Consider the following 12,103-nt stretch of genomic DNA (forward strand, 5'->3'; position numbering starts at 1 on the left):
ACCTACTAAAGCTTGTGTAATGTTGTTTGGGCCAGCCCTAATGTACATATACGCTTGGGGTGTAACGGTACACAGGAGTCACCGTTGGGTTCACACCACGGTTTGGATATCACGGTTCAATACAAGTTTAGTACAATGGGGGGTTGTGGATCTTAATACTGCAAAGATTTTGAGAAACTGAGCCAGGGTCAGTCGGCTGTTCTCTGATCTGATCTCCCTTACTATCGACATTCATTTTACTGTGTGTTACCGGAAAATGACCAGGAAAAAGGGTTGTCTTTGACAGGATTTTAGCGTCAGGTAGCTTGTGGCACGGACCAGAAGTGGCCTTTCACACACTGTGCTTGCTGCAGTAACACACTGCTAACTGTTGGGACTTCTCATACATACTGAGTATTCTTCATAGGACTGCGTGCACCGAACCGTGATGGTTCGGGACAAATACACCCCATACACCCCGTTACACCCCATAATATACACTGTGTATACACTGACAGAGTAATGAATCTTGATATATAGAGGATAAAGCATTGAGAGATTTTGTTCTCTGTGTAATCAGTGGTCACAAGGTCATGGCAGCTTTTTAGAACTTCATAGGTTCTACAGGTTTGTCATTGTCATCAGGAATCTCTTTGACTTAACTGCCCTCCCTCAAGTTATATTTAATGATGATGTTAAGTTATGAGCATTTATTGTCCGATGCAGGCCCCTGTGAAACAGTGCATGCATTAATGCGTTGTATTGATGCTTGATAGACATTCTTATCCTTGAGTGATCCTGGTGTTTTGTCCCTGGAAACTCATGCTCACACATGTTCCTCATGTGGCTCATATCTCAAAACATTACGTAGACTTTCTAACACTTAATAAAAAAGTCTGCATGTTCTTCAGCAGTGAGTTGGGCAAGGGAGGTGATCATCTTTATGCAGATCTGTATTTCGAAGCTGAAATAATAGAACGATGAGGGATTTCCATAATTTAGGATAAGCATCATTTACTATGTTAAAATTGATACAATATCTGATGAAAGTCCGTAGGTATTCTAATGCCTGGTCTACACTACAGGATAATCAGAATAATTTTGAGGCTGATTTGGTCTTCCCAACAATTGCAAAAGGTCTTCAGATTTCAGAGTGATCGTTAACTATGATCTTTTTAGAGTCCTGTTGTGTGTGGTGTCTATAATCCAATCTTTTAGTCTTCCGATCTTCTCCCAGAGCAGTCGGGGCCACAGCAATCACGAAGCGTAAATATGACAAGTTTAATATTTATGACTCTGTATCCTTTGACCTCATGCCTCAAAGACTGTTGAGCAGTGAGAGTCGAGCTGAACGTAAAAAGTCAGTGTGTGTGGAAGAAGTTAAAATCATGGTGGTTTAAAAGCATGGTTTTATCCGCATCCGTTACTAAACCTCACTAATAGCATTGCAGTGGTTCTGCGGTCATTCACCGTGTTTGTTCACATCTAGTTTGCAACTAATTCTCCCTTGCTCTCTTGGTTCTGCATGATCTTAGTGTGTGGTGTTTCAATCAGGGCAGAAAGAAAAAACAATGTTTTCAACATCGGTTAGGATTGTAAAAATCCTGTGCGCCAGGCATAAGACAGGGGACTCAAACTTTTGTCAGCTAGGAGAAGGCACATCAATTCTTGGCCCCTACATTTTATGAAAACACAGTTGTTTGTGCAGTTTTTTGCTAATGGGAATCTGCAGAGCTACTAAATTACTATTTATTGATTTAATTTTCATGATCTTTTCCTGTTTGACATTTTTATGGCTTTGCTGACAGTGCTTTGTAAGCACATGTGGCTGTAGCTTGGGTAACATCCTGGCCTTGTTTGCTAGAACCTTGAGACAGATTACATTTTGGTTTACCGTCACTGTTCTCACTAAAACCAAAGTTGACAAAGACATCATTCTGCGTTTGAAATTTAGTTGACTTAGCTCCAGGTTCTTCATCTGCCTCTTTATATTCTGAGATCTGACTGTTAAGCTGTTCAGATATCTATCCCACGGTTCCTGTCTAGTTAAAATTAGTGTTCACTCGCTACAGAGTAAAGAGCGCAGTGATGATGTGGCACGTCTTGTATAACGTTTATTAAAATCACAGCCAATCCTTGACTATATGCCATGGACCCCAGGGGGTATTTAGACATAAACAGTCTAAAAAACAGTAAGAGGTGAGTTTCTGACTGTCCATTGAACAGTTATACCCAAAACATAGACTGACGCACAAATCCAGCAATTACAGATGGGGGCAAATGACGGACACATTAAGAGCATTATCTTGACTTGTCTTCACAGCCTTGTAAATCTGGATGTGAGTCACGTACGATTTGGCAGTAAGATGCCAAGATGGAAAGGGTGGGCTCTACAGATTCAGCTAATCGTATTTCTACCAGTAGACTCAGGAGAAAGGAAAAAAATCTTAATTTCTTTTTCTTGACTATTCATGAGATGGAACAAGTTAGAACTGTTGATTGTCTTTGGTGTAGGCCCCGTGGTCAGCCCAGGTCTTGCACCATCGGGACAAATTTTGAGACAGGGGGTGGAGCCTACCCCGGGCATCCATCGGGACCAAACTGGTGGCAGTTGGGAGGAAAAGCAGCAAAAAGCGTGTAATTAGAGGTCTTTTAACACAGGTGGTGGCAGGTGATCGGCTAAAGGATAGTGATGCTGCCTTATGAGTGTCATGGTAGAACTTTCACTAGAGCTTTTATTTCTGTGCTGTGTTGTTATTAATAGACACTTTGAGAAACATCATTTGATACGCCGGCTCGTTTGCAGACTCCAGAGGGTTAAACAATTGTTGTGCATGTAAACATAGGAAAACTTTCCTTTTCCTTGCCAGATTTGATCTGCTCAGTGGTATTTTGTTCCGGAGTGGACGCTATGGCTAAGAGAAATTAGTTGCATACGGTTAGATTGGAAAGGCACAGATATCCAAGGTCATATCTGCCAGTGTTGACACATAGACGGTTATAAACACTGCTGTTTAGCATTACAGAGAAATGGAACATCGATTTGTAGAGGTTACAAATGCAGTAAATTTTATGAAAAGGCAGCTTAGTAGCACAAAGCTTTATCTAATATCTGCAAAATCAATTTTTTATTATTTTTTGGGGTTTTTATATATATATATATATATATATATATATATATATATATATATATATATATATATATATATAATAATTTTTTTATTTTTATTATTTTATTTTTTTTGATTATCTGCCAATACTGATATGATTACATAAGAGTGAACTCACCGTATGGAACATAACCAAGGTAAATAGTTAAATCAGAAATTCCAGTTTAGGCCGCAAGACCAAACACAGTGACAACACGAAAGTTGAAGCTAAATCTTCTGCAAATAAAAGAACGTAATAATTGCACCGTTCAGTTAACGTGATTTGTAATGCTGTCGTTCATCTAGACACGAAAGTAAGTAACTAAGTAATCTACGTATAAACGTTACTCTGCAGTGGCCTCTGCACCTGCTTTTTGTTGTGAGAAACCTGATGCCTTTTATTATTATTTTTTATTATTATTATATTTTTTTTTTTTTTGAATGTCCTGAATTGTGCACTGTACATCTGCTCATTTATTGTTTCTTCTAAAATCACGGGTATAAAGAAAGGTTATCCTCCTTTTGTTAGAGTAACTGTCTACTGTCCAGAGAAGGCGTTCTGCTGAATTTGCACACCTCATCTTCAAGTCCCCAACTCATTCTAGAAGTATTAGATGGAGCACCATTATTTCAGAGAACGCAGTTCTACTGCTCCACAGCTCAGTGCTGGAGGGATTTATACCCCTCTAGCCCATGCCTGCATGTTATCCTCTCCAGATTCAGTCCTATTGGCAGTACTTCTGTACAGGGGCTAGATAAGCTGTATGTAATATATATATATATATGAGAGAGAGAGAGAAATAGATAGAGAGATATGGGACAAACAAAAAATGTTTGTGGACACCCCAAGGAACTAAACCCATAAACATTTGCACATATAGTGTGTGTTTGGAAATGCTGATGGGTAGAATGCATCAATACATTTTAAATAAACTAGAATGGGGCAGTGATGCAGACTACTTGAGCTTTGATTGGTTGTTATTGATTCACCATAGTTATTTTGACCAGTCCAGCAAGGTTTAGGGCAGAACACTGAACCGGAATATTTTCTACCAGTAGGGGCTGCGTTAAAGAGCCACAAGCAGGCTTTTGTTTTTTTGTTTTATCTGCGAGATATCCTTGGTCGACCCCAAATTCTGATGTCCTTGTGCATTCTGAACAAGTATGCTAAGTTGCAGACTTAGTGGTTGCATAACAAGGATCACACATGACCTCTAATAGTCTTGATCTGGTGTACAATCAATATGATATCACACTTGTGCACCCTCAGTCTGAGAGCTCCAGTAGATGTTAAACCTTAAGCTCCTAGCCCATATGTACCCGCTTTTTCTCTCTCTGCCCCATCCATGTGTGCTCAGCCCAAATAAACAGCGTCTGAGCTGACCAGGCCTGCGGGAGTGAGGCAATGGTTTGGCACTCTCTCAAAAGCACAGACACAGAGAGAGAGAAAGAAAAAGTGAGAGATAGCTGGCAGGCAAAGAACGTGGCTGCATTGTGTGTTCTGATGCGTGTTTCTCTGTTGCGATAATGAGAACCAGACGCTGTCTACCCCACGTCTCCCTGCTGTCTGTTCCCGCAGAAACCAGGTGTTCCCCAGGTTTGGAGTGGAGGAGAGAAACGGGACTACTTATAACCCTTAAAGGAATATTCAGTCATTTTCTATCAGCTGCATCTACATTATGTGGTCAGTAGGTCTGTCAGTCTTAAATATTGTATTTAGTCCCAAGTCAGTGATCGGTCAATGTCAAAATATGCAGTTTAAAGCATGTTTAAAAAAAAAAAAAAAACATATATACAATTGTTGTTTTTTAACTTTTTAAACATGCTTTAAACTGCATATTTTTACATTGACCGATCACTGACTTGGGACTAAATACAATATTTAAGACTGACAGACCTACAATATTTAAGACTGACAGACCTACAGACCTACCAGTCAGTGTCAAAATATGCAGTTTAAAGCATGTTAAAAAAAATAAATAAATAAATATATATATATATATATATATATATATGTGTGTGTGTGTGTGTGTGTGTGTGTGTGTGTGTGTGTGTGTGTGTGTGTATATATTTTTTTTTTTTTTTTTTTTTTTTTAAGGGCCAGTTGAAAGTGAATCAGACTATATTTTACAGACATTAGGAAACTTCAGCATCTCAAAACAGATCAAATCAGATTTAGCATCACGCCTATTGCTACGCTTCGCTACGACTATATCTCGCTCTGAAAGCCTTAGTCTTGAGAATAGATGTTAACTGTTGACTACTAGCGTTTAGCTTGATTAAACATTGGACTGCTAAAATCCAAGTCAGCTTGAGTTCTCACATCTGGTTACCCCAGACCACAGTGATTTCAATGCTTTCCCTGTACTTAAAAGGATGCATTCGAACCTGCCAGTTGGCTTCTATTTACCTGTGTGTGAGTGAACAGGTTTACTGTAGCTTTCAGGAAACAAGATGAGAGTATTTTCTGGTGGTGTTCAGTCATATGTTGTGTATGTTGAGCTAGGTAGTTTAAAAACGCTGGAGTATTCTTTTAACAGGGGACTTGCTGAACTTTCGGAGTTAAAAATGGCAAAGCTGATGCCTGATCATTTTTACATAAAGGGCATTTCAGGCCTCTAAGGTTCTCCCAGCTCACTGTTCAGCTTTTTGTTAGGTATTCCCAATCCACATAAACAATGTCAGACATAGCTTATATTCATAATCTGAAAGCATCAAACTATGTATAGAACAATGCATTTTAATGTATATTGCTCAACTCACTAGATTACTTTTAATACTTGGAGCAATTGGTTTAATTCAGATATGTAAGTAGAGCCTCTGTTTAGATTTGGGCGCTTGTGCCAGAGGACATAAAATTAGTCTCGCACTCAGATTTGGACCCGTGAATGGAAGGACTGATTATGAGTAGAAGTCATGCAAATGCTTTTATAAAGCTTTGAGACAAATGTAAGGATAAATGTCAGTTGAAATAGCGGATTAATTACGTTTTATTTTGGATTTTCTTTAGGGAATATGAGAAAGGTAGTGGAACATACCAATCTAATGTACAATGTAAAGTCTCGCCTCTAAAGGCAATTTGAAGGCTGATGATGGGCAGAGAATTCCGAGGGAGTATCCCTCCTCCAAAGCACAGCAGCAGTCCCTGCTCACTTGATTCAACCCACACATTTAGTATTTAGTTTTTATATGCTAATCAGAACTAAGTTAGAATAGTTGGGTTCGGATTCACTTTCTTAAGAAGCCTTTAGATCATGACAACACTATATATGTTTTGTCTTGTATTTAATAAAAGTAAGTAACACTTTTAGTTTAAAAAACAATCACACCTCAGTCGACTTGGGCCATATATGGGAAGAGAAAGTAAACTGCCTAAAATACCCCAAACTATTCTGAAGTCACTGTTTTTGTGAGTGCATTAGAATTGCGGTATTTATACATCTGCGTTTTCAACCTTCTGCAGTTTAGCCCCGCCCATTGTCACTGAAGTTATAAGAACTGTTTCAGTTCGGACTGCTTTCGGAATGAGGCGCAGGGCTCATTTACTTGCACTATATGCCCAAATGTTTGTGGACACTCCTTTTAATAATTCTGTTCTGTTGCTTTGAGCTGCACCCTTTGCTGACACACATTTGCAAATGCACACAAGAAGTATTAAGGAAGCAGAATCTCTGGATACAATTCCTAAACCTAAGGGCACTATGCCTAATGCCAGGTGTGGGCTAGAGGGGTATAATGCCTCCCCATTATTGAGTTGTGGAGCTGTGTTCTCTGGAACGAGTTACTCTTGGGATGAGTTGGCGCGAAGTGGGATGAGGAACCTGACCACACTAATGCTCGTCACTGAGCGCAGTCAGATCCTCATAGCAACGCTCCTCCAAAATCTAGTAGAAAGCCTTCCCTGGGCAGTAGAGACACGTACTCCAGCAAATGCAGGATGCAAATGCAGCTCTTGTTTCTTTTTTTTCTTTTTTTTTCTTTCTTTTTTTTTACCCTTGATTTCAGAAGAAGCGTTGAATGAGCAGGAGTCCCAAAACTTTTGTCCGTATAATGTGTCATAATGTGTTTCTTTTTTAAATACCAACAAATACTATCGTTACGCTGCCCAACCCTGCAGGTTTTTGAATGTTTTCTTTTTAATAGATACGGGGTCCCAAAATGTTATATAGGCAATGATTCCTGTAGGGGATAGGTGTGTTCAGTGACACCCCCCCCCCCCCCCCTTTTTTTTTTTTCACCACTCATTTGATTTCATGTCTGAAATGTTTACTTGTGGCTTCTCAGAGCTAGTGGTGGTCTGTAAGGTTAAGGTCAGTTTAAGGGAATCCTCTGATAATTAGCTTAAACCCTGCATCTGTCTTGGTTGCAATCGATTACCAGAGACAACACAAGCAGAAGCCAGTTTGCAACTGCTTGAGCGAGCTTTAGGAATGTCCCGTATTCCTTTCTTGATGAGTTGTCCTGAGCTAGAGAAGATGAAGACGGCATCCGTTGGTGGCTGCATTTAACCTCCCTTGCTCTCTATTTCTCTCTTCTACTCCAGTGAGTTCCTCCTCCCAGACTACCTGAGCCACATGCAGGAGGAGGAGGAGAGCCTGGCCCACTTTGAAATGACCGAGCAGGCCTTTGAAACCGCAGCCGGTGCCGCCACCTCTTCCTCCTCCTCCTCCTCTTCCTCAGTCCAAACGCCCGTCATCTCCCAGGTCTCCTCCACCATGAACTACGACCCCCTGCCCCCAGCGCCCCCACCCCACATCCCGGGCTCCAGAGTGGCTCACGGGGGCGAGGCGGAGGGCGAGGGGACACCGGCGGAGCCGCCGAAGACCACCACCGCTGTCACCTCTGTACCCGAGCCCGAGGAAGGCGAGAGAGAGAAAGAAGGAGAGGGACGAAAGCAGAAGAAGGCGCTTGTGTCCATTACAATCGAGTGAAGGGGTATTCTTTTTCTTTCTGATTCTTTTTGGTTGTTTTTTTGGGTCATTCGTGTTACAGGCAAGATCATGCAACTAGAAAAGTGAACACTGGTCCCTACGTGTGGAATGCAATTTGGAAAACTGCTTTGAACATGTTGTAGCTGACCTTTCAGGAGCTTCAAGTTCAGTTGTGAATCGTTCTTCAGAGAAATGTGAATGTCTTTCCCTTCCTTTCACTTTGAATCTGAACAGTTTTATGTTAGCGGTTTGTTCTGAAGTTCAGTTTAAACTTGAAATGTTTGAGGCTGGACGTTTTCTGTTATTTTACCCCATATCTGTTGTATTATCAGATTATGTATATAATATACTATGATCCTCTTTCGAGGCTTTATGACAAAGGAATCAAAGTGTGTGCGAAAGCTGTGAGATGATGAACCACACCTACTGAGGTGCCGCCTTAGCCTTACACAGTCGAACTGGATCGTACTGGATGGTGAGTGAATGAGCAGATCGATCTGTCTTGGGTTTTTTTGGGATTTCTTTTGTCTTGCCTCTTCTCCCCTGCACCCCCACCCCCCCCCCCCCCACCCCACCCCCTGCAAGATTTGTTTAGTCTCGCACAGCAGAGCACCTCAACCGTAGCAAGTCGCTCTCCTCGTCCTGCAGACGGGAGGTTCTTCCAAATGTGAAACGACTGTGTTACTACTTCATCTGCATTCTTTTGCAGCAACAGAAATGCACGTGGGAGTCCAATCATGACGTGGTCACCACTGAACCAGATTTGGTAAAGCAACCCCAGACTCCTTTTAAGGAATCTTGTGCCAGCTATTTTGTAAGGGAGCTTGGGAGAGTTGCGTTTGAGGAGTGGAATCAAAAAGTTAACCCCTTAAACTGAGTTATTATTCAGTTATTATAAAGTAGGGATTTACAGATTATTTTTATTATTTTTTTTTTTATATATAATGGTTCCAATGTCTTTTCAAGCAACTGGACAACAAGCTTACACTGTGTGACCTGTTTAACCTATTAAACACAGTAGAATGTTTCCAGTACGTACTATTATCTGTATAGTATACATATTATTTGACCCTTAATGAGCCCAAAATAACTAGTTACATCATCTGACAAGATGGGTTAATAGTGTTAGGAGTCTTGCCCAGAGACTGTTATTGGTGTAGTCTGTTTATTGGTGTAGCTTATTAATTAAACCCTACTTCCACCCTGGCAAAGGCGATGCCATTATCCACTACGCTACATCAACCAAATAAATGAAGAGCTGCAACACAGATCACCCCAAAATCAAATTAATAAATTGCTTGTTTGGAGCAAATATTGTCTTTACTTAGGCTATGATCGGATACTTTTAAAACGTCAGCTAACACTCTACTGCCCCACAGAATTTAACCTCACACAGGTTCAGTCATACATTACCAGTGCTGCTCTATCAATGCCCTTCGATTAGATCCTTAACTATGGCTGTCATAATTACTCACTTAAAATCAATTGTTTCATTTATTAATTATGATAAAAAATTATTTATTTATACATTATACATTGATGAATCTGATCAGGGATTTGCCCACAGTTGATATGATCTGATAATATACAGGAAATTTATAAGTTACTATAAATCTATGCTCAGCAGTCTGAACATTCGTACAACCTTCGTTTGTTAAAAACAAAATATCTGTACTTCCCATACGGTGAGATATATTTATATATTAGTAATTGTATTAATTATGGCAATCAACCTCTACAAACTGTAACTTACAGGTTATCCTATTGGCCCAGTTACCAGATATTCCACAAAAAGATGCATTCCTAGTAACTAACAGTAATGGACTACTGTGAAACTAATATGTAAGCTATGTAGTTATGAGTGGGAGGAACCGAAGTGGGGTCCCGCTCGGGCCCTTACAGTTTAAGGGGTTAACTGTCTTCTCCCCCTTGTTTTCCTGCTGTATATACCGTGCTGCTAAAGTTTGTCAGCTGTGCCTGATGTCCATCTTCGAGAACCGCGCCTCAGCTCAGTCCTAGAATGTTGTGCTACGCCATTGGGTTAAGCATTACCCTACAGAATGAGAGAACTCACGGCACAGGTTTAAGTAAAGTGGGGGTGGTGTGCTCATTGCTATTCCCCATTTTCACTAAGCTATGGATATGGAATTGTTCTCCATACTAGTGCCATACTAGTACATATCAGTTTTTTTCGTACCTGTGACTCTGTAGCAAAATATGAGGTGAATAACAAAAATAAATATTAGGATTTGTTAAATGTTTATACAGCACTTGCTCAATCTGGACATTCAACAAACACACTGTTTTCCTCAGAATCTGTGTGTTTTTTTCCCCTTGTTGTATTTGACATTGCACAGGGCAATCATTTGGCCAGAAGCGGCTCCATTCCAATGTGATGTTTTCGAGTGAACCATTAGTTTTCTTCTTTTCTGTTCTTTTTGTTCAGTATGCGACATTGTGCAATATCCAAACTTCTGTAGATGACACCCTTGTTTTTCAGAACTTGACTGAAGAATGTGAAAAAGTTTCTTTTATAAATATAAATATATATATCTATATTAACACACACACATATTGCAAAGGACAACGAATATTATGACTGATAGTCAGCAGGAGGACAGAGTTGAGAGCAATCAGAGTGGACCACATGCTGACAGACCTTGTAAGAACCCCACTCAAGCCCTTGGAACACCAGTTCCACCAATTCAGCTCTGCACTTAAAGAAAGTAGTTACCAAGGAAGGACCCCGACATGGAGAACAGATGCAAAAGACGGGACGGGGTATTGGCATGTGATGTCATTGTTCATGTTTTAAGTCTGTATATGTACTGCACACATACGTAACCACACCCCCTAAGCCCCACCCCTCTTCCCCTCCTGACCTGGACTGCTGCGGTCTAAAGAAAACTCCAGTGTCTCCTAGTCTGAGAGTTTGTAATTGCGCTTTTCTGTTTTTCCTTTTTCTTTTTTTTTTTCCTTTTCTTTCCCCCCACCCAGAATACAGTATTCCCGGCCTCCTTTCTGTGGTACCTGCATGTGATCCTACAAAAGAAATCCGAGCAGAAATCAATATAGCATGGGTTGATTTTTCTTTGTTGGATGTTGTTTCAGATGTGTGTGGAACTGCGGTTTTTATGTACACTATTCAATCTTCTGTGTCTGATGTTTCAACAGAGCGAAAAACTTGGTGTTTTGATGGTCATGAAGCTTTTTTCTGATCCTGCATTATTATAATTCTGATTATTATTATTAGTCACCTTAACAGTGTGAATTTTGTACATTTCTTATACTGATGTGAGTGTGAAATTGTTATTTGACTTGAGCCTTGTAGTGTCCGCTTTTGTGACAATGTCTTTAATGGTATTTACTCTGAGTTTCTGTTTGTTTGTTTGTTTGTTTGTTTTTCTTCATGTTTAGTTTTATTCGTATCTTGTGCCTTTGTATATTGAATCTGTAGTATATTTTAATGGTAAAAAAAAAATCATACATTGATATGGATTCATACCATTTTGTAGACAGAATGCTGGTAGACTTCTTCTAATGTAGCTAGTAACCTAAAATATTTTTGGAAGTGCTATACTATGGGTTTAATATGTGTGCTTGTTGTTTATTTTGATAATGACAAAATGTACCTTTATTGTTTTGTATCTTCTCAGTGGTCCTTATTATGCCAATGCAGATTTGCCGAATGATGTTTTGTAAAGACAACAAGTAACGATTGAAAGTAAATGGTTACAGCCTAACACTCCAAATATAGCTTCACTGTCCATCTGGAATCACTGGGTGTTCATATTTGTGGCACGTTCTATTAACCCTGCACTCAGAACTGTTTTGACTGTTATAGTTGTTCATCTAGGTTTTGAGGCAGTTCACTACCACAGATGGGTTAAATGTGGAGGACACATTTCGCTGTACAGTGACAAATATGTGCACCTTTCCCTTTACCTTAATGGGACACATTTTTCATAAAAAAGCAGGCTTCATATTCAGCACCCTTGCGTGCAATTCATTGGAGTAAGTACATTTGAGTGTTCTTATGTACCA

At 40.0% G+C, this 12,103-nt stretch overlaps 1 protein-coding gene across 2 annotated transcripts in view; it reads left to right on the plus strand.

Annotated features, from left to right (window-relative positions):
• Positions 1-11,835, plus strand: part of zbtb44 (zinc finger and BTB domain containing 44) — a 29,458-nt gene extending 17,623 nt beyond the window's left edge. The window contains exon 6 of one of the 2 annotated variants that reach the window (XM_072670111.1): positions 7,672-7,781. In XM_072670111.1, the coding sequence (XP_072526212.1) occupies positions 7,672-7,697 (26 nt within the window). In that variant the 3' untranslated portion in view covers positions 7,698-7,781. Of the gene's footprint in view, positions 1-7,671 lie in introns of both variants that reach the window. The other variant, XM_072670041.1, reaches the window with a different exon arrangement.
• Positions 11,836-12,103: the final 268 nt, after the last annotated feature.

Source organism: Salminus brasiliensis, chromosome 1 (genome assembly GCF_030463535.1).
Source record: "Salminus brasiliensis chromosome 1, fSalBra1.hap2, whole genome shotgun sequence".
Taxonomy (NCBI): Eukaryota; Metazoa; Chordata; class Actinopteri; order Characiformes; family Bryconidae; genus Salminus; species Salminus brasiliensis.